The following is a 27,210-nucleotide window of genomic DNA, read 5'->3' on the forward strand; positions in this document are numbered from 1 at the left end:
TATTAACCTGCTTACCAGAACTCTGTAAACCACACCCTGCTATCGCAGATACCCTGTGCAATACTACCATCTCTTCCTATCTGGACAGTGTGAATGTGCACCATTACTGTAATTCTTGCACTACCGTCTTATCAGTATGAACTTGGAAATCTTGTAATCTTTGACATCTTATTTTTAGGGTAACCTTTTTTTACTCCTTCTTACTTCTCTTTCAATATTTGTATATCTGTGCACTTGTAATGATACTGTGACACTGTAATTTCCTTTGGGATCAATAAAGTATCTGTCTAGATGTTGACATACAGAATTTTCTGCTAGTTCAAGCAACAAACAAAATATGCAAACACTAAACTTACCAAACACTGATTTGTTAGAGATTCAGATGCTTTATTTATTGCATTGCCTTCCCCATCCTTTGTTAACTCTGCTGTATTATCCTTACCTACTCTCAACTATGAATCTACTTCTACGAAATCCAAAACATTAATTCTGCCATAGTCTTTTCTACCCTTTAGTTTCCAAATATAAAGGACTCAAGGATCAGGAAATTCAGGACATAATTACCACTGACATAAACAAGTCACTTTAGAAGCAAGTTATGAAAAAGTATAAACGTTAAAGTATATAATAATCATGGGGTTTTTTCCTGCCTATTGCAAGTTTTCAGAAGAGGCAAAGAGGCAGGATTTGGAGAATTGCAAATTGATTTTTTTTGTTCAGTGAATGAACAAGCATACGGGAACTCCCTCAATGACATACAACCATAGTCCTACGTTCTTTGACTTCTAAAAAGCCAATAACACATTTTAAATCCAAATCTCTCCAGGGACTCAATCCTCTGATCCCCATCCAGTCCTAGATCCTCTGTAGAGGTTTCATTTCTCTAACTTCGGCCTCTTCCTCATCTTTCTATTCTTGTCACCTTCTCTAGGCCCCAAACTCTGGAATTCTCTTTCTATATTTTTTCTAAACTTTTCTCAGAACATATATCTGAATAAACTTCAAGCCATCTTTTTAAGTACCTCCTTAAAAGGCTTCTGTCAAAACTATCTGTGCTCTCCTGAAGAATCATTGGATGCTTTGTTCAAATGTCCTATATAAATGTGGTTGGCCATTGAGCCAAAAAACAGTGAATAAAACTTTCAAGACAGAATGAATAACCAATTCCATGCAATGACACGAAACACAGGTAAAGGTTACTTTATTTATTTGTAGTAATCCAATGTATTGCATGTCTGTTCCTTCATAAAGTTTTCACCAATATGTAAAGAAAAGCAAACTTGCACTACAGTGGGGTTGTAAAACACAAATACTGCAATTGTATCATATATCAGCCTTCTAAAGTGAAAATTCAAAACATTTTAATTAAAAAATTAAAAGACTTAAGATTTTATTCTTGTCAGCAAAACAGTGCAAATTTTCACATCATGGTGTGTCTGTATTTGAAACCATTCACATTTGTACAGAGGTTTCACACACAGTACTTCCATAATGCTTCCAGGTCAGAGGGCAAGTGCTTTCAGTGGATAACAAATTGCACTCTATTTATATAGATTTAGAAGCAAAGAATGCTGAATATTAAAATAGTGAATGTTTTATTGATTTGTTCTGGCATGGGTATTATTAAAAATTGGGCAACACCTCCAACCCTTCTCAATTCCTACTCTCCTCACCTAAAATTTTGCATTTTTAATAAAAGACTTACTGACTTCCGTTTTGGAGAACTGCCCAAGAGTCTTGCAGCAGTGGATAGAACTGTGCCTCTGAACACTTATGGAGGTCAGTACAAAGAAAAGCAACATAAACCCAATAAAACAGAATAACAAAGGTGAAACGAGAACGAAGCAAATATTTTCACATTCTTTGCATATCCATGTGCAGTGATGGACCTATGATTAATGTTCACTAAGTTAATTGCAGCTCGGAAGGATACCCCACCATTATATTTCAACCAATTGTTTAAATTGTCTTCACTGGATTCACCTGCACTGTTAAACTTGATTGGTCTCCAACACATTTCATCTGTTCACTAAGCATTGCATGATCATCTTTTAGTGAGAACGAGGCTCATCCCTACATTTAAAAAAATGTTTGTTCAAACATTTGTCCATTTTCAGACAAATTGAATGGAAAATACACAAAAGATTTCCAAGGACCATATGGCAATGTCACAATAATGTGCTCCTGCTTTGTATTAACTCAATTTAAAGTCATGTTTCAAGATCATTCTACCAATGATATCTAGAAATTACACTCTTTGGATTCTAGGAATCAGCCATCTGAAGGAACAAAATCAGCATGGTTTAAAAGGTTTAATTTCTTTAATAGTAGCCTCTGACCCTTTCCAACATAGTCCCACAGATGATGACAAATTTCCAATACCTTATCTAAGTAACCTTTCTTGATGGGTAACTGGATAGCATATTGTTTCAACATTGAAGGCATCATCTCAGTGGCCAGCACTTTCCTAAACTAGCATGCACTTCTGAACCCAAGGCCAGATTAGCCAACTGGACAACTGGGATCAAAATGCTGAGTTTTCATCTGTAATGTTTCCTCTTTATCGAGTGGTTTGTGAAGGAGGCCTGCAAATGCCCTTTACACAAGTCAATATTAAATGATAGTTATTGAATGTCAGGCACAGGCCTAGAACATAACAATCCTTGAACAGAAAGAAAATAGCATGAGCTCTTCAGGACCTGGTAGCAGTATGTGAGTAACACATGTTGACATATTACAAGTGCAGAATTAGCATGGTACCATTTTGAGTAGACTTGTACATTTCCACATATAGAAAGCTGCCCTTGGTATGTAAGGTTAATTCAGTCAGTATCGGTTATGCCGTTTTATTTATTCAGCCATATTCTAACATGGAAAATAAATATGAGAAAATCAGTGGCTATATCCCAAATAATCAGTAGGTCAGTCAGATAGCATGGATTTCAGAAACCCTGTCTCCAACACAAAGGTAAAAGCAGAGGGGCCCTGTCCCCACTCACGCAAAGCTGTGTATATGGTACCAGTGTACCTCTGTAAAAGTTGCATTTGCTGGTTCCAGAAATTAAAATTGAAAAAGTAGTGTGCATATTGTATCCCCTAACCGATAGTATTTATTTGTGGAACATCTCCATGTGGAAGTTAATCCAGTAAGCTGCAACAGTATGTATTGAAAAAAATCCTTTCTCCATCCCACCACAATTACTTCCTCTACAGAGAACGCAGATTCTCACAGGGTTTGGTTCAGTGGTCACCACTTTACAGAGTGCAGGTGGCTGCTAAAAACCAGGAGTGCTTGGGCTGCAGGATTATCACCACAGCCAACTCTATTCATATCTGACATCTAAGCACAACCACCTTCCACCCAGTGGGGGAGGGAGGTAGCAGATGGGGGGGGGGGGAGACAGGTTAATAGGAGGGAGGTGGTGTAGGAGAGGGGGAGGGAAGGTGGGGAGATCAGGTACAAGAACAATAGTGGACTTTTCCTTTTGCCTAACCCTGTGGTGCGGCAAGTTCATTGTAATACCTTACTTTGCAATGCTGCTGATCAGGCATCAAACCAGAGACTCTCATGTACAGTCCAGTTCAATACAGTCCAGAAATCTACTGAACTGAAGAGAGATTTGCTTGAACGCTTACAGTTCCAAGGGTGGTGAAGAGTGGTGATAATGGGCTCTAAATTCAGATACAAGAGGATGCAAAATTGCCACGGGTTGACAATATATGCCACACTATATATTGGGTTGCACTGTTTGAACAATGTCAAAATTGAGCTCATGCCTTTCTATTCATGTCTGATTTCACCCCACTGAGCTCAGTCATCTGGAAAATCCTTACTGCAACAGGAAGAAGAGTAAGGCAGCCACCTAAACAAAGATTACACATTCTCAAGAACTTATGCCCATCTACAAGTCCTCAACGTCACTTTCATAAACGGTGCAACATTATCTACTCACAGTAACTAGTGGTAAGAACCTCTGAAATGAGTGACTTGTGTAAAATCACTATTTAAAGATAGTGTCTATAATAAGCAGGTCAGAGATTTAAGCGCCACATAGGAACTGCAGACAGTAATGAAATAGACCCTGATTATTGATGACTGGTGTTACATTCTGTAGATCAGATGCTATAAAGTAAGACTAGATATGTGTGAATGTACTGTCGCACACAGACTTATAAAGCAGAGATGAATATTCTAGCACCACAAATCCTGAAGGCAAAACAGACATTTATATGTGTTTGAGTTATTTAATCTTTAAGACATTGGTATTTGCAGTGTTCCGTGTCACCTTTCCACCTGCAAATGAAACACTCCTGATGTGCTCTGAGGCACTAGTTCATTGGCATATTACACCCTGCAGGGCCAGATCCTGATTTAGTTGCACTTAAGGCAGGTGAGATCTAATGAATTCTCACCCAGAATTACGTATTACTTAAAAATATTTTGGCACATTAAAATAAAAAGATCTGAGGTATTTGCAGAAGCAGAAAACTACACACTGTTAAGGTTAAATTTCACAATGAGATTATTAATTATTTTCAGTGGGAAGGGAATCAATGCAAACATGGTTTATTTTCAGATGAGCTACAAGCCTAACTCTGACCCATATATTCAAACGCAAGTCACACACATTATGTTAAGAGTTTTTGCACTGATACAATTTATATGGGGGAGTGGGGGCTGGCAGGGTGAAAGAGGGATGGGAAGAGATTCATTACATTAAGAGCAAGTACCTTTTGGTGCCTATAGTGGCAGATTCTGCACTGTCACTGCACCAGTCTATATAAAACTGTACAACATAAATTATTAGTGTCAAAAAAAAATCAATCTGCACTCCTTCAAGAGACTATATTCTTTCAGGAGGCCTACTCAAATCCATACAAATTATGCCATAAATATCAAAGCTAATACCAACAAACTGTTATATACATTGCAAATTATAAGCAAGACCACAAGGAAAACAGGCATCCTTCCTCTTTAGCGATAGGTGCACTCAAATTACACAGATTATTTCCTAAATGGCTTTATGTTACAATTGGAATAAAGAGCATCCCACTGCTGTCCACTCCAGAACCAAAAGACAACAGTTAAAAATCTATAGAACCCAGGATATGAGCACAAAATGTTATCTGAAGCTGAGCATTTTGGAAATCTTGCACTAGATCACACGGTGGAAACAAAGCCCCTGTGGTAATGATGAGGCTGGCGTAGGAAAGATCTCATCACTTTGCTTCCTCATCAGGCATCACAAAGGAAAAGACCCCGAGAAGTGCACCAGAAAAAGGAAAACACGAAAAAGTTATACTTCAGCTTTATTAAAAAGTGGTGCGATAGAAATGTAGCAGCTAGTCGGTGTGACCAGTAAAAACCAAACCTACTTGCCAGCTTTGGAAGGTGAGAGGGCATTTAGTGGGATGACCTGAAGCTCCACAGCCAGGTAACTCCCCTTTCATAGCCGCCAAGCTAAGACTGTACACTGTTTGGTAGCTGAGACCCTTATTAAAGAAGCTCAAATGAAATAAACAAAATAATCTAGTGGCAATCACTCTCAGACTTCATTTGGAGTCTGTGCATGTGGCTACAATTGAAGTGGCTGGTGGATCTTGGGTATGTGACAAAGAACAACTTGACTCACGATTCACAGTGGATTTCCAGGGAGAAAATTATACCACCTATATTCCAAGGAGTACAACTATAGCCCAATGCAAAAAAATCCAATTTAAGTCAGTTTTTTTAGTATTAATCTTTGTTCTGCATGGATAATGCAAGGTAGTGAACAGGTTTGCCACCCATCCTTCAAACTTCAGGCTTTACCCCCATCTGTCGAGAACCAAACAAAACGGGTAATAGCACAACACAATGTGGTAAGTTCATCACACACGTCTGAATCTGAATGCCATCTTTCCCTTGCTGCAGAGAACCAATGCTGCAGATGCGCCCACATAAACTTCTGGTTAGACTTGGAAAGATTTTTTTTGTAGTATTCCTTGCCTTGGAACGTACTTTTCAAAAAAAAAAATTAATTGATGAAAAGCTCTGAAATAGCACACAAGCAGCAGGTGCCTGCAGTTTGCAAAGGGTTCTTGGCACTGGGTAGCTGCTGGTTTTCAGCCCAGCACAGCTGAGAAAGTTTAATAAGCAGATTTCAAATGGGTGAAAATGCCAATTGGGAAATACTTCACGTGAGAGGACCACTGAGCTGCAAGCTGGAAAAACTTCACGTCGTTCCACTCCACTCCATCAATCGTTACTGGAAGAGAAGCAGAGAAAGATTGAGCACATTGGCTAAAACAAGTATTCATTTTCGTTTTTAATTCAAAAATAATTGACTGAGCTGAAACTTTGTTTTGTGCAGGTAATAATGATCTGGAATGGTGAAAGAGTGGGAAGCAAGTTCATTCAGAGACTCCAAACAGAAATTCAATTTAACAGTAAAAGAAGTTTCTGGATAAAGAGGAGTAGGGCACTTCTAACTAGAAGGCTCTTTCAAAGATCTGTTTGGGCACAATGGGCTGTAAGGCTTGTACCTGCTACATGTTACATGCTACTATAAATAATCACCATCATAGCATGATTACTCATTATTTTGTGCTCATCTGCCAAGTAACTAACTCAAGATTCCTTGTGACAGTTCTTAATGTTTTCAGTAAGCTTCCTAGTTTGCTAATTCATTGAGCTTCAAACACAGATAATTATGACCAACTTTAAGTATTGGGGATTGAAATGTACCAGTCGGGGCTTTCTTCCATATCTCGTGATGAACACACTCTATTCTTTTGGTGTTCTCTCTTGACTTAGAGAAATTTGAAATGACTGTGCTGTTAAAAATGGATTCAGCTGACTTTGTGAAATCCTAGGGAAGTACTACTGTTAGCCATATGACTCAGGATAGCTAGGACAGTCTGTGGAGCCCACTGTTGCTTACTTTTAAGCTACATACTTTTAAGGTGATTGGAGGAAAGTATAAGGGTTTGCCAGATGTAAATATCTAACAGAGAGTGGTAAGTGCATGGAACACACTGATGGATAGTGGTAGGGCAGATACATTAGGGACATTTAAAAGACTCTTAGATAGGCACATGGATGAAAGACAAATGGAAGGCTATGTGAGAGGGAAGAGTTAGATTGATCTTGGAGGAGGTTAAAAGGTCAGCACAACATTTTGGTCCATTGGGACTCTACAGCTGTAGTGTTCTATCACTGGTAACATAGATAAACATGGGCAAATCGGTACAGAATCCATAAGAGCAGACAACTATATGTGTGGTTCAAAGAGGAGTGGCTTTGAATTTGCGGGACATTGACACTAGCACTGGGGAAGGAGGGAGTTGTTCTGCGGGGACAGGATCGATGTGAGCCATGTTGAGCCCGGGTCCAGTGAATCTCACAAGTAGGACTGTGGATAGGGCTTCAAACTAAATAGTAAGAGGGTGGGTTCAACAGTTTCGGAAAGTATGGATGAAATATAAGAGGAGAGTGTAGGAGAGGTTACTGAAATCTCCAGAATAAAGAATAAGACAAAAAGTTTAGAAAGGAGTAAGAATTTAACTTCAGAAAACATGGAGACAAAATTGAAAAGAAGGGGTCAATACAGGATCAAAGGTGTTATATCTGTATGCATGCAGTATGCAAAATACGGTAGATGACCTTACAGCGCAGGATTGACATTGTAGACATCATGGAGTCATGGCTGAAAGAAGATCACAGCTGAGCAGAGGGGGTGGGAGACTTTATTGGTAAAAATGAAATCAAATCCTCAGAAAGAAGTGACACAGAATCCTTGTGGGTAGAGTTAAGAAACTGCAAGGTAAAAAGATCCTGATATGAGTTGCACTGTATAAAACCCTTTGAACATTACACAGAATGTGGGGTACAAATTATAATGGAGATCGAAAAAGGCATTGCTGCGATGGTCATGAGGTCTTTTATATGCAGGTAAATTGGGAAAATCAGGTTGTTTCTGGAGCCCACGAAAGGGAATTTGTAGAATTCCTCTGAGATGGATTGATAGAGCACTAGAGAAAAGACAATTCTAGATTAGGTGTTATGTAATGGTCTTGATTTGATTAGGCAGTTTAAGGTAAAGAAACCCTTAGGAGAAGTGATCATAATGAGATAGAATTCACCCTGTAGTTTGAGAGAGAGAGCTAAAATCATATGTACCCGTATTACAGTAGAGTTAAGGCAACTACAGAGGCATGAGAGAAGAGCTGACCAAAGCTGATTGGAAGGGAACACTAGCAGGGATGATGGTAGAGTAGCAATGTCTGGAACTTTGGATGAAGTAGGATCCGTTCATCCCAAGGAAGAAACAGTGTTGTAAATGGAGGATGAGGCAAATGTGGCTGTCAAGAGAAGTCAAAGACAGCATAAAAGCAAAAGAGAGGGCATATAATATAGCAAAAACTAGTGGGAAGTGAGAGGAAAGCAATGAGGAGAGAAAAGATGAGATATTAAGGTATGCTACTCAGTGATATAAAAGATACCAGAAGTTTTTCCCCAAATACATAAAAGGAAAAAGAGAGGCAAGGGTGGACATCAGACCACTGGAAAATGATGCCAGAGAGGTAATAACAAAGAAATGGCAGACAAACTAAATAAGTATTTTGCAGATACCAGCAGCATGCCAGAAATTCAAGAGTGTCAGGGGCAGAAGTGAGTGTAGTTGTTATTACAATGCGGAAGGTGCTTGAGAAACTGAAAGGCCTGAAAGTAAATAAGTCATTTGGACCATATAGTTTACACCCTGGGGTTTGGAAAGAGGTAGCTGAAGAGATTGTGGAGGTATTAATTGTGATCTTTCAAGAATCACTAGATTCTGGGGTGGTTCTGGATGACCGAAAAATTGTAAATGTCACTCTACTCTTTGAGAAGAGAGGGAAGCAGAAGAAAGCGGTTATAGGTCAGTTAACCTGGCTTCAGTGGTTGGAAAGATATTAAGGATGAGGTTTTGAGGTATTTCGAGTCACATGTTAAAAATTGGCCAAATTCAGCGTGGTTTCCTTAAAGGGATATCTTGCCTGAAAAATGTGTTGGAACTCTTTAGAGGAAATAACAGACAGAATAGCCAAATGAGAGTCAGTGGATGTTGTTTAATTGGATTTTTAGAAAGCCTTTGATAAGGTGCTCCCTATGAGGCTGCTAAACAAGATATGAGCCTATTGTATTATAAGGAAGATACTAGCATGGATAGAAGATTAGCTGACAGGCAGAATGCAAAGAATGGGAATAAAGGGGGGCCTCTCTGGTTGGTTACGGTGACTAGTTGCATTCTGCAGGGATCGGTATTGGGTCTGCTACTTGCAACTTTTCACGTTACATATTAAAGATCTAGATTGATGGCTTTGTGTCCAAGTTTGCGGATAATGCAAAGATAGGTGGAGGGGCAGGTAGTATTAAGAAAGTAGGGAGTCTGCAGAAGGACGTTAACAGATTAGGACAATGGGCAAAGAAGTGGCAAATAGGATACAATGTAGGGAGGTGTATGGTTATACACTTCGGTAGAAGGAATAAAGGTGTTGACTATTTTCTAAATGGGGATCAAATTTTAAAAAATCAGAAGTTTAAAGAGACTTGTGAGCCCTAGTGCAGGATTCCCTAAAGGTTAACTTGCAGGTTGAAACAATAGTAAGGAAGGCAAGTGCAATTTTAGCATTCTTTTCAAGAGGGCTAGAATATGAAAACATAGATGTAATGCTGAGGCTTTGTAAGACATTTGTCAGACCACATTTGAAAAGCACCACAGACAGAGAAAAAGTTCCAAAATATTGCCCAAGTGCCTGATTCCCATGCATTGTGCACTAACTATTCCACTTCATCATTTGAATGTGCACACTGGAGAGAAATCATATGTTGGAATAATTCTTTTCAGCTGATCAGGAGAGGATGACTTGCATTAATAGTATGTCACTTGACTTCAAGGCATCTGAATTACTTTCTGGCCAATTACCTGTTCCTTTCTGAAGTAACACAGAAACCAAAAGCCAAGTATTATGGTTCTCCTGCTTCTTTAATAAACAACATCAGCCAACCCAGACTTGGAGTAGAGTAATGATGAGGTTTATTAAAAGAAACCCAGGAGTTTATTGTGCATGGTGCCCAGGAATTCCTCGCAATTTATTTCCTGCCATTAGAAATGCGGCAGAAGCCACCTCTCCCCCCATTTTATACTACACTTCTGACAAGTTATTCCAGTGGACAAGTTAGGCCAAAGGGCCCATTGCTTTGCTGTCTTTCCCTCTTGATTCTGATGTGATTAAATACTTTTCTTTCTAGTACATGCTTCACAATAAAGCCTAATTATGTCAATGGGCAAAAATAAAGGTATTCTGGATTTGTATATTTTTAGTAATATGAGCTATGTGAAATCTCCCAGTGGTGAATGCAGGAATAGGAGTGCATACAAGGGACACTCATCTCGAAGAAGACGATGAGGGCAGGGGTTTAGGAAAACATACATGGGAAGTTTGGAATTAACTAAACACAAGCTAATACTTGAAAATGAGTGCCAGCTTTAGTTCTAGGAGAGCTGCTCAACCTCTAGAGAAGTGAGCTCAATATCTCTGTGGCTACCTGCAGTGCAGTACCGGGTGAATCATGAATTTGTAATGCATTTCCTCGGAATGAAAATTAGTAAGACCCCTTTGGTAGAAGAGATAAACAATTCCATTTCTTTCAACTAAAACAATAAAAAAATGTAAGTGTCCATCATAATTTTTCTGTGGCCATTACATTTGTAAAGTACAATGAATAACCAAATGGCTACAGTGAACTTTGAGATATAGAAGGTACAACATAAATGTAAGTCTCTATCTGTAATATCACACACAACCATGTACTTACTCAAAGAAGATTTATAAAACAATACTGTTAAAAGTCAAGTAAACCCAATTCTTTCCACTCATACCTCTCAGCATGGTCTGCTGTTGTTTTGCAGTGCAGATTAACCGGCTGATGCCTTCAATCACCTGGCTCTTTGATTCCAATTCTTTGTCTTTTGTCTTCTTGGGCAAAAACATCACTAAAAGAAAGATATTTCATATTAAAATGTGAGGTAATGAAATGTGGTGCATCGCAGTCAGTCACACACTGATATGTCACAATAATCAACTTTAAAAAAGCATAATTGGTTGTAAGGTTGTAGGGAAAGTCATCGGTCTAAAAGATGGTTTTTCTGAGAATTTCTATCTCCCACTAATAACTGAACAACAATGCCTTGATTAAGACTGCTTTTCCCACAGAAAGTACATGGACTCAAAGGAAAGGCCAGACTAAAAGCAGGTAGATTATAGCAACTAAAGCTCCCACATACTACACATCAACCATAAGCAATGTCAGACGATGAACCAATGTATATTTAAAACACTATCATTCTAAAATTGGGCCAGCCTGAAGTAATAAATGTGTGTTTTTCAGCAGGTCTATGAAGTATTTCCAGTATTTCAGATTTCCATCAACTACAGCTGTTTGACTTTCAAGAATTAAGATTCTCCCTGAGCAGTCTTCTTACCTTTTTTATTCTTCTCCTTTGTCACTACTGTCATGGACATAGTTGGAAGGGCTGTAATTTCCCCACTACTGGGCAGCCTGCTGACCTGGAGGGAGCGGAAGGTGCACTTCAGTGTGTTCTTGGCTGTGGCATCCTTCTTTTCTGGGTCCTTCTTCTTGTCAGCCAGCTGAGCAATCCAATAGTCGACCTGCAGTCCCATCAGCTCTCCACTGTGACCAAGGCTCTGCGAACTGGCAAGAGTCGAGCATAGTGCAATTACTGAGCTTGCAAACATATCAGTGCTTAACAAGAAAGCAAATGAAACCATTAAACAAGCACCATGCTACGAACACATGGATATGTAATAAATTCATGACAACTGCTTTTATCCACGTGGCATCTCAACAGGATTATCTCTTGGTCTCAGCTGGTGATAATAAATGAGAATTAATGATAATAAAAATGCCATTAGCCATATTGGTACATGTTAAATGAAGGTCACACCGTTACTTACAGATAGTATAATTACAAGACAGTGAAAGAGATGCAATGGAACACCATGTTTAAAAATATTCTAACAAGATTATATTTTTATTGTGCCCTTCTGTGGCATTAAATGAACCTTGATTTGCACATCAACACAAGTTAGACTCATTAATAATAAAATAAACAGAGACACAATAACCCTTGGATGAGTCATATGAAACAGGATAATCCAAGCAGCGTACCACTAAGTCTACACAGATCCCAAAGGGAATAGATACTCCTCAGTTGCTCCGCACTACACTATTTAATTAGATCTTACTGAGGCTCATGGTTTAGCTTTGACAATGGCTACACTGTCATATGTCAGGTTATGTGTTCAACTTGTACAATGAAAACCAGCACATAAAATTCAACATGACATGCCAGTGACAGTTGCAGCTAATGTGACATTGCCAAAGGCACCATTTTACAGACCAAATGCAAAACTCATATCCCATTTTCCCCCTCAGATCCTATTGGACTTAAAGTTCACTAAAACATTAGCTGTTTTTCTCTTCAAAATTGCTGCCTAACCTGTCAAATACTGCCAAATTTCTGCTGGTTTCAAAGACCTTTAAATTATTTTGATAAAAAGTCAGTACATCCTTCCCAGTGATCTGATGAATAGTCATCCCTCATCTCTTAGCAGGACCACCTGAGTATTATAACAATGCCACTCAGGAAACTCGGCTGTGTATAAATTGCTGGCTGTCTTTTCTATGCAAAAGGGAAATTTACTTATGGAAGTTTAAAAGTAGGACTTCAAAGGAGGTCATCTCTGGATTTCTGCCTGTGCCACATACCAGTGAGGGTCAGAGTAGGATGATATGGTGATGACAAATTGGTGCAGTGGGCAGGGTTCAAGATTTGTGGATCATTAGGAACTCTTCTGGGGAAGATACAGAAGGGATGAGTTACACCTGAACTTGAGGGAACCAAAGCCTTTGCTGAGCTGTTGTGGGGCGGGGGGGGGGGGGTTAAAATATGTTGGCAGGGAGATGGGAACCTGTCTGATAGGTCAGATGATGGAGCAGTTGGTTGAAATGTAGATGCAAAAGTAGAGAGAATGCCAGTTATGATCATTTGCATGAATCCAATTTGTACTGAGTAAGTGAACAGCACATTTAGTAGTGCAAATACCTGCCTGCCTACATATTTATAATACTTACCTTGAATACTGTCCACTTCCCACAGAGGGTGAGGAGGGTGGAGTAGGGGAAGCTTCCTTCATTGCTGGAGATAGCGTTGGAGGTGTGGAAGACAAGATACTGGAACCAGAAGTGGCAGCATCATCGGAATCACCTGCAGATAGCATCAATTATTTTGCATGACCATACAACAGCTTAACGCTGCTTTAAAGGGTTGTTTTAAGTTGATATTCTACTACTTAATTGAATAATATGTTATTCAAATATACAAATAGGCACAAGTTTCAACAGGAACAAGTTCCTCCAAAGTACACATAAACATTTCCTTTGATTGATTAGAACTCAAAAGGTCATAAGGAGAAATTACAAACCTGATGTTGCTGAAGACTGTTCCACAATCCCAACTTTTACCACCTGCAATCATAAATAATATGGATTCAGTTCAGTGTATTTAAAACACGCAAAACAGCCAGTACTAAGAGCACCAGATAAGGGTTACTAAATTTAACTTAATTAAAGCACTACCTTGGGCATGATACAAGGGAAAAGATCATTAAGAGAATTACATATGAAGAGTCCATGTCTTGCATAATGGAGAGAATTGCTGCTTTGTTCCAAGATTTAACAAAATTAATCATTTTAAATTCTACCCGATTGCTCAAAAGATACAAACTTCCTTTCTGAAAGAAACTACAGGAAGTCACAAAAATTAATTGCTCAAATGTTCCATATTCTCCCAACCAGGCAATCATCACATTTTGAGATAAAGAGACTGAAATGCTAGAATCTGGAGCAAAAAACAATCTGCAAGAGGAACTCAATGGATCAAACAGTATCTGTGGAGAGGGAGAAGTAATTGTCAAAATTGTTGGATCAGACTATTTAATTCTTTGATTAGACTGTTTAGTTGTTATTTTCTTTGCAGTTTAACAATTAAGTTAACTTTCTGCTTTCGCTCATTTAGTTAATGCAGAGATTTGATCTTTAGACTTTTTGCTGTCTACTATGTCACAGCTTGCTCCAATTAAGACCAGGGGGTGAAGACACACAGGACTGAAGATGAAACCACTGCTAATCAATGTATTGACCAGCTTGTGGCAGATCCATCAACTATTGCCCACAATTCAAAAATCTGCTGAAGCACTGATGACCTTGTGATTTTTAATGAAGAACAACTGAAAGTGTTTCAAACTTTAAAGAGACATTGTGTACTGCAGCCACATTAAGACTCCCTGGTGCAGGGATTGGGTGGCAGAGTAGAGATCCATCTCTACCAAAGGAGGTACAAGATGCCTCTTCCCTCCACTAGCCTGCAGGTCACCCTTAGGCAAAGTGAGGCACCTGCTTAGCACCCCCCCCCCCCACCGCCGATCAAGGTCATGTGAAGACATGGGAGCAGGTGGTGGATGGTTGTATGAGCAGCTGGTGCATATCACAGGTCCTGGTTATGTGACCACTGACGACAGGCAGACAATCTCTAAAGAGTATTGATAATGACTGGGCTCACCTATCTTGTAAGGACACTGCCCAGAAGAAGGTGATGGCAAACCATTTCTGTAGAAAAATTTGCCAAGAACAATCATGGTCATGGAGGCCATGATCACCCATGTCATATGACACAGCACGTAATGATGATGATGATGATACAAGTAAACTATTTGTTAACGAGAAACATATGATGGCAATCTTAACCCAAGAACATGGAGACTGGCAGTATCCTGTTGATTATTACTCTGCCAAAGGGCTGTACACTGATGGCTCCTCAACGATTGAGAGAGGAATTCGAAGAGAGTTGAGAGAGGATGGGCTATTGTTTCTGGAACTGCACTGCTACCATCAGGAAGCATGGCTCCTGGTACCTCTGCGTAACAGGCAAAACCAAATGCTTTAATTGAAGCCTACAAGTTGGCAGAAGGAAGATCAGCTAATATTGATACTGATTCTCGACATGCTTTAGGAGTTGTTCATGATTTTGGAAACTTTTGGAGACAAAGACGATTTCTTAAGGCTGTAGGAACCCCAATCAAGAATGGCCAACCAGTAAAAGAACTTATGGATGTCATTCAACTATCATCAAAAGTTGCTGATTAAAATGTAAAAACCACTCCAAAATGACTTCAATGGAAAGCTATGGAAGTGCATTTGTGGATGAAATTGTAAAAGTGCAGCACAGGAAGGAGTAAAAGAAGCACCAAGAACATATACAGTGAACCTGACAACTGGAATTATGGAAACCAAGTTGAACTCTGTATCACAGGCGAACATATGAGATTATCTGGCACAGCAAATACACTCTCTCGGACACACTGGAGTGAGAAAGATGATGGACAGATTCTCCCAGTGGTGGTGGAGTCCAAAGTTCAGGGCACAAGCTCAACTAAAGATGTATGACGTGCTAGAGAATGAATCTTGGACCAGTGGAAAAGCCACCACAATTAGGTGCCGCTGCTCCGCCTGCTTCATTTTTACACTTACAAGTGGACTACGTTTCTTTATCAAAGTCAGACGGATACTACGACATACTGGTAATAGTGGATATTCCAACAATGAAGACTACAGCCGCTCACACAGCAAAAACTCTGATTAAGGACTATATTCCTATTTGGGGATTCCATGTCACATCAACTTTGACCAGGGAATACATTTCATTGAGAGTGTTCATCAGGAATTATGTTGATTGATGAACATTGAATGGTCTTTTCATTGTCCACGTCACTTAGAGTCATCAGGACAAATTGAAAAAATGAATGGAATTATTAAACAATGATTGAATAGGTATCATGAGGAGGGTGTACCATAGCCTACAGCAGTCTTATGTAGCATCAGAGCAACACCAAACAAGAAAACTAAACTGAGTCCATTTAAGGTGGTAACAGGGTGTCTCATGTCATGGCCGGGAGCCCTCAATCTCAGAGAGGCTGATATACACATTATGGCAGACAGTTTAGTTAACAATTGTGTGAAATTAACCTAAACTGTCCAGTTTGCTTCTCAACAGATTTCCACTGCTTGGAGTGATCCATCAGAAGGAGGACACACCCTGATTTCTGGTGAGTGGGTGCTGATTAAGAAACCACATAAGGAACTTGATGGGATGTCCCTAGAAAGTATGTAGAAGGTAAAAGTAAGTGGATACAAGCCAGTCACTGCCAGTGAGCTAAAGTGGTACCCAACGAGGACAATAAGCACCGTGATTAGTGTGCTAGTAACTTCTTGACCCAGTGCCTACACTGCGCTGAGCTACAGTAAGCAAATCACTAACTAGCCAGAAGACTTGAAAAGAGTTGACAACTACTGGACATTATGAAGTTTATTCTGATATTAGTTGTCATATTTTTGCTAATTTTCTCTACAAGAAGTCATATTATTGGTACTAATATGCCTTAGCATAGTTTACATTTTTTTTAACTTGATAAGGGTCATTGATAGTTGCATTAATTCAAAGTTGCATAAATGTGCTACTAATCTGCCTAACCATGACATAATCCTATGAATACTTTGAAGAATATATAATCTTTGATATTTCATAAGTAGTTGATTATTTTGTACTTAATGTAGATACCACAATTTTTTCTTTCTCTGCATTTTCAGATGCAATGATTCTAAATGTGTAATTTAGAATCAAAGGACAGATTGTTAGATCCAACTGTTTAATTGTAATTTTCCTTGCAGATTAACAATTAATTATCTGCTTGTATTTAAAGTATTTAAATGCTTGTCATTTTATTATGCTTCCCAGTGACGACAATATATATATATATGCAGTTGTTCAGTGTATTCTGCTAGTGGTTACACTGGTATGATTCTGGAAACTTCTTTTGGTGCTGCATTATTTGAATAACTGCTTTCTCATTGGTTGACTCTTACCTACAGATTAAAAAAGAATTCTCCTTATCTATGGGTATAAGGTACAAAAATAGCTGAGCACAAAGCTATTTTTATCTTTAAACCTTCTGGCTACTTTCTGCTCCTATAATTGTTGTTTCAATTTTTCTTTTGTTCTATTAATAAAATGATCACGAAGCAACAAGTTTTGTGTTTTTTTCCTGACTTCTGAAAGAACCTTGGATTAAAACACTAAAATCCAACATTAAAACCCAGCAAAAGGATTGATATTCCAAATATCAACAGTTTCCCAGCAAGGTACTTGCACAACTTCATTAAGCCTACCTCCAAACAGCAACTTCCATACATTAGTGACCCAACACATCATCCTGTGACCACCGCCCCCCCCAACATTGAAAGCAATGTGGGTAGCAAATAGTGGTGATAACAAAATAGAGGGGTTAGAATGGACCAATGGGTGATGCCTAACAGAGGACAGCCAATGGGAATAGGAAACTTTTAGTGAAAACCACAAGGACAAATATGAATCAAACTGAAATTACTTACGCCAATAAAGGGAATAAACTTTTGGCAAGAGTCTTCATCGGGGCTAAGAGAAAAAGAAGTTGATTAAATCTCATCCAAAAAGTTATTTCTCAAGTATAGGAGGGAAATTATGCAAATCTTCACATGCAGTAACATCATTCTTTGAATCAGCTGTAAAGTTTATGTAGAGCATATTGTATTACTAGGAGAGATGTATACAGGTGTGTGGCATCAGGCACATAGTACTTCAGGTAACGTTACATCCTCATCAATTGTAATGATTTCAGAAAATTATGTTAACTATAATGATACTAGGGGAGAACAATGGTAAGAGCTGAGAAGCTGTTTTTTTTTCTCTTGATAGAACTGCTAAAAGTCATGACAGGTTTTGATGTGCTATATATTGGAAAAATACCTTTCAGAGGCAGAAGGGTCAGTAACGAAGAGTCAATAGACAAAAGGCGATACAAGGGTGGTTCTTTATTTGTAGTGAGTTACTCTGTGCTGAAAAGCATTGCCAAAATGAATGAAGGGATCCAATTAAATAGCAATATTCAAAAGGAAACTGATTATTACTTGAAGGGAAAATCTATAGAGTTATGAGGAAAGTGCAGAGGAGCATGCAAAATGGGACAGCTCGACCAAATTAGCAGAGGGAATATTGTAGAAATGATGCACTTCAGTGCTGTCTTTAATTTCATGAAGTTAATTTGTTTTATAATCAGCTACTTGCATTCAAAGACTTTTCAAATCCAAGTCAATATTATTAAAAACATGAAATTCATAAAAAACCTTTCGGACTTAAACTGAAGCAATCTGATAGGACCTATGTACTTGTCCATAATAATGGATTTTGCAAATCTCTATATATCAGAAACATACCTACTATAGAAGGGAGCCAGGCATTAAAGGGAGTGTGTTTACTAGCTGAGTTGGTAATTATAGAAATTACTTTTGTTAAAAGCAATGTTGCAGATTACAAACTTTGTCATGGACTCCAAGATAAATATAGGAAGCATTATGAAACCTAAAACCCAGGACATATGCTTGGACAAGTATTGGGAATGTTACAAGACATAAGAACTCTTGTCAGAGTACAGAGATGTTGTACCTGTAGGTTATAGAAAATAGAGTCGAAAAAACTGTAATTGTGACAGGGAACACACATCAAAGTTGCTGGTGAACGCAGCAGGCCAGGCAGCATCTCTAGGAAGAGGTACAGTCGACGTTTCAGGCCGAGACCCTTCGTCAGGACTAACTGAAGGAAGAGCTAGTAAGAGCAAGGGCTCAGGGCACAGGATTTCCTTGAGTGCTGTGATTGTTATACAGAAGCTGCCTTTGGGCAATTTCTAGGTGTACCTGGCAGATCATTACTGACATTTCAGTGGCAAAGCAAGTGAGACCCCCTCTTGATAATCTACTAATGGTCTAGTAAATACAAGTCAGCATACCGATTTAAAATTCTCATTTGGGTGAGTGTTTCTCAAGTTTGATGTGATTCTAAATTAACTGCCAGATAACTTAATATTTAAAGATGATCAGGCAAATATTGTCTGCCACAGCAGAATAAAAACGATAAAAATGCTATTGGAAATTTTAGAAATCCAGCGAAACTTTGCCAGATGTTTCTGGGCAGTCCTAGTTCAGACTTTTGAATCTCTGAACCACAGAGATAGAGAATGCAGATCTATATATTGAACTCCCTGGGTTGGTAGTGCTCATATTGAGCCACTCCATTTGAGCTGGAGTGTTTACCCCGTAAGGAAAGTCAGTAAGATTATTATTAAACATCTTGTTGACAAGTATAAAGGGGAAATGACATATTTCAGTAGGAACTACCTACTCTTTTGGATTCAGTATAGTATATTATACAAAATCACTTAAAAAAACCGTGAGCTAGTGAGCTGTTGGTCTCCCTCTCACTGTGGCAGGAGTGATACTGCTCTTTCCTTCATTAAGGGGAGAGAGGGAGGGGGAGATGGGGAGAGAGGGGGAGAGAGGAGAAGAAGGGGGAGAGAGAGGGGGGAGAGAGAGGGGGGGAGAGAGGGAGGGGAGAGAGAGGGGAGGGGGAGCGAGAGGGGAGAGAGAGGGGAGGGGGAGCGAGAGGGGAGAGAGAGGGGAGGGGGAGAGAGAGGGGAGAGAGAGGGGAGGGGGAGAGAGGGGGGAGAGGGAGGGGGAGAGGGAGGGGGAGAGGGAGGGGGAGAGGGAGGGGGAGAGGGAGGGGGGAGAGAGGGAGAGAGGGAGAGGAGAGAGGGGTAGAGGGAGAGGGGAGAGGGGGAGATGGGGAGAGGAGCGAGGGAGAAGGAGAGAGGGGAGGGGGAGAAGGAGGGAGCAAGAGAGGAGCAGAGGGGAGAGGGAGTGGGGGAAAGGGAATGGGGAGAATGAGGGGGAGGGGAGATGGGGGAGAGGTGGAGAGGGAAAGGGGAGGGGAGATGGGGCGAGGAGGGAGATAGGGGAGTGGGGCGAGAAGGGGGAGAGGAGGAGAGAGAGGAAGGGGGAGGGGGGAGAAAGAGAGAGGGAGAGAGAGAGAGAGAGAGACAGACAGACAGACAGAGAGACTGTGGCATGTCAAACGGGGTGAACAGTATTTTCTTTTGATGGACAGTAGATCATGGTCTTCTTAGGAGCTTTACTATTCCTTGCACGGCAGCTGGTGGGGGCTTATGCTTTTTGCTGAGGCAGGAGGGCGGAAGCAAAGGGGGTGCTGCTGCTTGTGTATGACAGAGGGGAAGGGGGGGTGCTTTGGGCGTCTAATGTTTTCCAGTCATTCATTCTTTGGGGTTTTTCTTCTGTTTCATGGATGTCTGCAGAGAGTAAGAATTTCAGGTTGTACACTGTATACATTCTCTGATATTAAACAGAACAATTGAACCACTGAAACATGTAGGAGGAGCAAGTATAGCAATCACCTGCATTATTTGACATAGTGTGGGATAGCTGTAAACCTTGGACACATCAGCATAGTTACAGCAGCTCCTGCTACAGGCTTTTCAGGAGAGGTCTCTCACGCAGTTTCATGCCTCTATGCTGCAGTTACCAGGAGAGATGTCAACGCACTCCAAAAGCTTGATTAACACACTCAAATCACAAGCATCTCATTTGATTCAATAGGCAGGCCAAGAGGCTATTAAGTTGATCGCGAATAATCAAGGGTAAGAGAAGCAGCAGGAAATAAACGGTAAACATTCTTACTTAAGCCAGTCTTTTTATTTCACTTGATTAATGAATTGAGGAAATTAATTGAGAAAAGCAGAGAGCCAGGCACAAGTACAATTTTATCCTGGTTAAGTTGCAAGAAGTGGCTCGTACTTATGACTATCCTGAAGTGCTTTAAGGAATGTTCAGATTGTGGTTAGATCATGAGTAAATGGCAAAGTGAAAGTCTGATCCAGTGTCGGACTCACAGCCACGCCGTCAGTGCAAAACTCATTGGGGAGTGCACTGGCAAGATAAATACTCACTGGAGAGGGCCCACAAAAATTCACTTCGAACATTTAAAACAATAAAATGTAAGGAATAATTTCAAGAGATAAAATAAACCCTTGTGCTGAGGAAGAATAGATAGCAAGTTCAGTATTATTTCAGCAGCAGATTCCAGCACAGGGATCACTACCATCAACGACAGCAGCATATCTGCACAGCTTCAACATTACCTTCCACACTGATTCCTAATCAAATGCAAATATTGCCATTCATTCAGTGTGCAGGATCAAAATTTTGGTACTCCCTGTTATTGTAATAGTTCCTTCACTGTAACATCTACAGATCAAGGGCAACCAAGAATGGACAATAAATGTTGCCTTGTTAGCTTTATCTATATACTGAACAGGTAGGGCATACTGTTAACACTATTCAGCAACAATTAGTTGCAATGTCATAGAAGCATTGTGACATGAACCAGATGTGAAATTCATCCAAGTATTCAGTTTAGTTTAATTTAATTTAATTTAAGTGGGGAAACCAGATGCAGTTCAATTAGGGAAGCCCAGATAAAGAAAAAATTTTGACAGCAGTGTGATTTTGCACCAACTCAGCATGGTCTTTCTCTCTCTGCATTATTTTTTTTACCTGAATCATGACATGCCCCAGTAAATGGAACAAATTTTCATCTTTATGTATTTATCCAATTGTAACAGACATCTTTGTTAACCCAAGAAGAAATAAAAAGAATGGCATTAAAATTAAAGAAGCATATTAAAAAAAAGGAAAACCCAAGCAGACTCTGGTACCTTATGTTAAAATCAAAATGAAAGCTCTTTTTCCTTTATTGAAAGCAACCACAAGAAAACAAAAATCACATGTTATTACGTGGAACAAGCTGCACTGGAGGGTTGTGTCAAATTAAGAACTTATCCTTTCCTTGCTGGCTGTTCACATTCAGGTCCATTTCACAAACATCCCAAATTTTTATTAAGTTCATACACACATTTAGAGAGTTAGGCAAGATCCAATCATAATAGGACAAAATACAAAAAGAATGTTTCAACATTACATTCAGAATATTTACATTTTCAAATGCCCCCTCCAACTCTTTCTTTTGAATCGATTGCTCTGACTATTCGAAGTAGTGGTTTGGCACAAAACAGATCAATGACTGTGTACTGATCTGCTGAAACTAGGTGGCTGGAGATCTATAACTGTGGACACAGTTGAAATTTTAAACGGACACATGCCTTACTGATGGGGGATCAATGGGGGGGGGGTCTGTTTTGTCTGAAGTATACAGCTGGTGGCTATCAATCTGGATCTAATTCTGTCAGACTACTGGTGGAAAATGTGGTTTAAAATATCACAGTGATATATAAATGGCTAGAGGAAAACAAGGTAAGGGAAACTGCCTGAATCTGAACAAGACGATTAACTTGTTTAACTAAGCTGATATTTTTGACCATCTAAAATTTCCCATCATCCTTTTACACCCCACCCTCCTCTCCAACTCCATTTAAAGAAGCTTCTCTTTGCTGAAGCCTTTGGTTACAGATATTGAAACGTTGATTCTGTTTTTCTCTGGGCAGCATGTTAATTAATCTTGTTTGATAATATTCCTGTAAAATATCTTAGAGCATTTCAATATATTGGGGTTGCAGTTCAAAGCAGGTTGAAAGAACACTGTGGGAGCCGCCATTGTGTGACTCAGCCGGGATGAGATTGGGGAGCTGAGGCTTTGGCGAGGACAGCTGGAGGGTGAGGTAAGCTTCTGATATGTTTCTTTCTTTCGTATTGCACAGTTAGAGCATTGGAAATGCTACTCAGGACAGTAGAATGCTCCTCTTGTGGGATGCTAAGACAGGGATATCTCCTGTCTTTTGAAGAAGTGCATCCAGCTAGAGCTCCTTACAGACAACATTAGGGAATTGTTACTGATTTGGATCATTCAGGAAACGGAGGGGTTGATAAAAAGGAGATACAGGGAGGCAGTTACACCTAAGGTGCAAGGCACAAGTAACTGATGACCGTCAGGACTGGGTAGGGAATAGGCAGCCAATGAGGGCACCCCCTGTGACCGTTCCCCTCAATAACAAGTACATTATTTTGGATACTATTGGGAGGTGGGGAATGACCTAGCAGAGGAAAGCCACATCAGCCAGGTCTCTGACACTGAGGCTGGCTCTGTGACTCAGAAAGGAAGAGTTGTAGTGATAAGGGATTCATTGAGTAGATGACCAGACAGGAGGTTCTGTGGACGAGAACGAGATTCCCAGAATGGTATGTTGCCTTCCTGGTGCCAGAGTCAGGGACATCTCAGATTGAGTCCACTGCATTCTTAAGGGAGAGGAGGAGGAGGAGACTAGTGAGGCTAGGAATAGGAAGATCATACAGTACCAACATGTGGCTAAGGAGAAGGGGCAGGAGGGAGGACTTCAGATTTTTGGATCATTAGGTTCTCTTCCAGCAAAGATGTGACCTATACAAACAGAACAGTTTGTACTTGAAATGGAGGGGAGCTAATATTTTCACCAGAAGGCTAACACTGCTCCAGCGTATTTAAACTAGAGTTGCAGTGGGATGGGAACCAGAGTGCAAGGGTACCTAGTGGAGTGGTTGTAGGGAAAATAGATATTAAGCCTACATACAAAGAAAACAACCGAAAGGTTGAGCATGGTGGCATTAATGTTCTGAGTTGTGTCTATTTCAATACAAGGGGTATTGTAAGTAAGACAGATGAGCTTAGAGCATAGATCATCATGGCAAATGGGTGAGACTTAATAGCAGGAAGAGCAGGACTGGAAGCTCAACGTTCCAGGATTCTTTTGCATAAGAAGAAAGGAGGCACAGGTACCTCAAGTCCTACACCACCAAGTTCAAAAACAGTTACTACCCCCTCAAAGATCAGGCTCATGAACCAGCCCAACATTGAGCTGATTCCACAACCTATGGACTCACTTTTAAAGACTCTACAACTCACAATCTCAATATTTATTGCTTATTTATTCATTCTTTTATATTTTTTCTTTTCTTTTTGTATTTGTGCAGTTTTGTTATCTTTTGCACATTGGAGGTTTGTCTGTCTCTGTCATGTATGATTTTTCATTGATTCTATCGTTTCTGATTAGAGATAATCAACTTGGGTTTGTGCATGATAGGTCATGTCTAACCAATTTTATAGAGTTTTTTGAGGAAGTTACCAGGAAAGGTTACCAGGAAGGCAGTGGATGTTGTCTTGGTAAAGTCCATGTAGGCCTTTGATAAAGTTCTGCATAGGAGGCTGATCCAGAAGGTTTACTTGCTTGGCTTCAGGATGAAGTAGGAAACTGGATTAAAGATTGACTCAAAGGGAGAAGCCAGTGAGTGGTATTAGATGTTTGTCTCTCTGATTGGAGGCATGTGACTTGCAGTGTGTTGCAGGGACCAGTGGTGAATCTGCTGTCATTTGTCATCTATACCCACAATCTATGTCGTAAACTGGATCAACACTTTTGTGGATGACATCAAGACTGGGAACATAGTGGACAGTGAGGAAGGTTATCAAAGCTTACAGTGAGATCTGTACCAGATGGAAAAATGGCAGATGGAATTTAATGCAGTTAAGTGCAAGTTGTTCCATTTTGGGAGAAAGGGAGGGCATTGAGGAGTGTGGTAGAACAAAGGGATCTTGGAAGACAGATCCTTAATTTCTTGAAAGTGGTGTCAAAGGTAGGTAGGGTCCTAAAGAGAGCTAGTGACATATTGACCTTCATAAATCAGAACAATGCACACAAAATGCTGGAGGAACTCAGCAGGCCAGACAGCACCTATGGAAAAGAGCGAACAGTTGACATTGTGGGACAAGTCCCTTCTTTAGGAAGTAATTTAAATTCATAAATTCAGAGTACCGATGTTACATTGAATTTGGTTAAGATGTTGGTGAGGCCAAATTTAGAGTATTGTGTGTAGTTCTGGTCACCTAACCACAGGAAAAACTATCAATAAAATTGAAAGACTACAAAGAAAATTTACAAGGATGTTGTCTGAATTATAGGGAAAGGCTGAATAGGGTATGACTTTACTTTTTAAAGCATAGGAGAATGAGGGGAGATTTGATAGAGGCATACAAAATTATGAGATTTAGTTAGGTTAAATGCAAGCAAGCTTTTTCCACTAAGGTTGGGTGAAACTTGAACTAGAGGTCATAAGTTAAGTGTAAAAGTTGAAATATTTAAAGTAACCTGGGGGTGAACATCTTCACTCAAAGGATGATGCAAGTTTGGAACGAGCTGCCAGTTGAAGTATGGATGAGGGTTTGATTTACGAGAAATTTGGCTAAGTACTGTACATGGATGGGAGCAATGTGGAGGGCTATGGTCCAGGTGTGGGTTGATAGGACTCGGCAGAATAACAGTTTGACATAGTCTAGATGGGCCGAAGAGCCTGTTTCTGTGCTGTAGTGTTCCATGACTCGAATATTTAATGCTAATAATGTGGGAGTCATTAGCACAGGCAAGCTCTTTGGCATTTTGAAGCAGCTTCAATTTTAAGTTTAATTATTTTAAGCCTAAGCATTATCTTGTTGACGTCCTTCAGATTGATTGTAATTTAAGTGTATGGTTTAGCAGCCAGGATTCTTCGTCAAACCAATAACCGCCGCGAACAAAACTGGCTGACTGAAGAGCCAGCAAAATAATGGGTAGAAAATCCATTTAAGCCTCAAGCTTCAGTTACTTTTTCCGGCTGTTTTGACACATTATGCTTCAGTGGCACTTAACTGACAAAAGGTTGCAGAGAACTTGTGTAATATTGAATAACATCTGCCAACTGGAAGGGGCATTTGAGTCTTAAAATATCACACACAAAAGGTTGGTAAAGCATAAGTGCCATAATCCTTGACATGTGTAACATGACTTGGACATGAGTGAGAGGCAGGAAGCATTGTATTCTTCCCTGTAAAGGGTCTATTCTTAAAGATCTGACATCAGAATGAGGAACAGACTTTTCAGAGATAAGTAATTAACCAGGCAATTATTAAAACTTTAGAGTTTTACCATTGGCACTTTGCTTATCAAAACCATATTTAAAAATATGATTATCTGTGCAATTTAGAGGTGATTAAAAGGAACAGAACATAGATAACTACAAGGAACGATCTGGGGTTCTCTACTCCTTTTTCTTCACCACACATAGAGCAATCAAAGAATTTGTTAACTCAAGAATCAATAATCTCTCCACATGAATGATATCAATCCAAGTGTTGATAAGAATCAACTGTAGAAGTTGGAAGTCAAAAATAAAAACAAAATATTGTTGGAAACATTTAGCAGATCAGGCAGCAGCTGTGGAAATAGAAACCGAATTAATTCTTCAGATCCAAGACCCTTTGTGTTCCAGAACTGGGAAAGAGAGAAACACAGTTTTAAATTGCAGAGGCCTGGGAGGGTTATATAGGAGAAAGAACTATCTCTGCTGTGATCAGGTAAACTATTCAAGTAACTTGATTGATGGTTTAATGAGAGCAGTTGCAATGCAGAAACAAAACATAGCCTGGCTGATACAATACTCAGTCACCAGGGCCAACCCGGGATTCCTGCAGTCTGTCACTTTTTTCCATCCCACTCTGACCAACCTGCTTGTGGTCTCCAGTAATGGTCCAACATATATGCTTCAGGAAAAGCATGTCACTTTCCATCTGGACACACTGTAGCCTTTGGGATTCAATCTGAATTTTCCAGCTTCAGGTTACTCACTTTCTCTGTATCAGAACAGATGAATTCTGCCAGCTGTTATGTATCTGTAACAATCCAGTTTTTCTTCTGTCCATTAGCGTGGTCTGACCTGTTTAACAGTTCTGTATTTCACAGCTTTTACATTCCTTTGTTTCTATTTTCCTTAACTGTCCACACCACTCAGACTTCAAGATTTTTGTTCACGTTTTCTCCAACGGCCCTCAATAATCCAGCAAGCTGATTATTTGACCAGCATCTTAATGCAGCAGTAACCCTGAGCTCTTAACCATGACTTCACACTATCAGAGATTCACTTCATCCTATCTATCCATCCCTAACCTCTCTGGAAGTAAACACACTCAGCTTTCTTTCACACAAGTTCTAACAAAGGATCATAGGGCTGAAACGTCAAACCTCTTTCTCTTCCCTAGCTGCTGCCCTACCTGTTGAGTATTTCCAACATTTTTTTCATTCACTGATCCATCTATTTGTCTATCTAACTCTTTATTTATTTATGAGATGCAGTGTGGAATAGGCCCTTCT

General features: G+C 39.8%; 1 protein-coding gene across 10 annotated transcripts in view; it reads right to left on the bottom strand.

Moving 5' to 3' along the window:
* Nucleotides 1–1,190: 1,190 nt before the first annotated feature.
* Nucleotides 1,191–27,210, bottom strand: part of pacs2 (phosphofurin acidic cluster sorting protein 2) — a 301,158-nt gene continuing 275,138 nt past the window's right edge. For 6 of the 10 annotated variants that reach the window (XM_063052615.1, XM_063052597.1, XM_063052609.1 and 3 more), the window contains 7 exons: nt 21,760–21,792; nt 17,552–17,594; nt 13,531–13,573; nt 13,181–13,313; nt 11,508–11,737; nt 10,905–11,018; nt 1,191–6,248 (listed from right to left, as the gene is read on the bottom strand). In XM_063052615.1, the coding sequence (XP_062908685.1) occupies nt 6,130–6,248; nt 10,905–11,018; nt 11,508–11,737; nt 13,181–13,313; nt 13,531–13,573; nt 17,552–17,594; nt 21,760–21,792 (715 nt within the window). In that variant the 3' untranslated portion in view covers nt 1,191–6,129. The remainder of the gene's footprint in view (nt 6,249–10,904; nt 11,019–11,507; nt 11,738–13,180; nt 13,314–13,530; nt 13,574–17,551; nt 17,595–21,759; nt 21,793–27,210) is intronic. The other 4 variants (XM_063052632.1, XM_063052624.1, XM_063052608.1 and 1 more) reach the window with 1 other exon arrangement.

This window comes from Mobula hypostoma, chromosome 1 (assembly GCF_963921235.1).
Source record: "Mobula hypostoma chromosome 1, sMobHyp1.1, whole genome shotgun sequence".
Lineage (NCBI taxonomy): Eukaryota > Metazoa > Chordata > Chondrichthyes > Myliobatiformes > Myliobatidae > Mobula > Mobula hypostoma.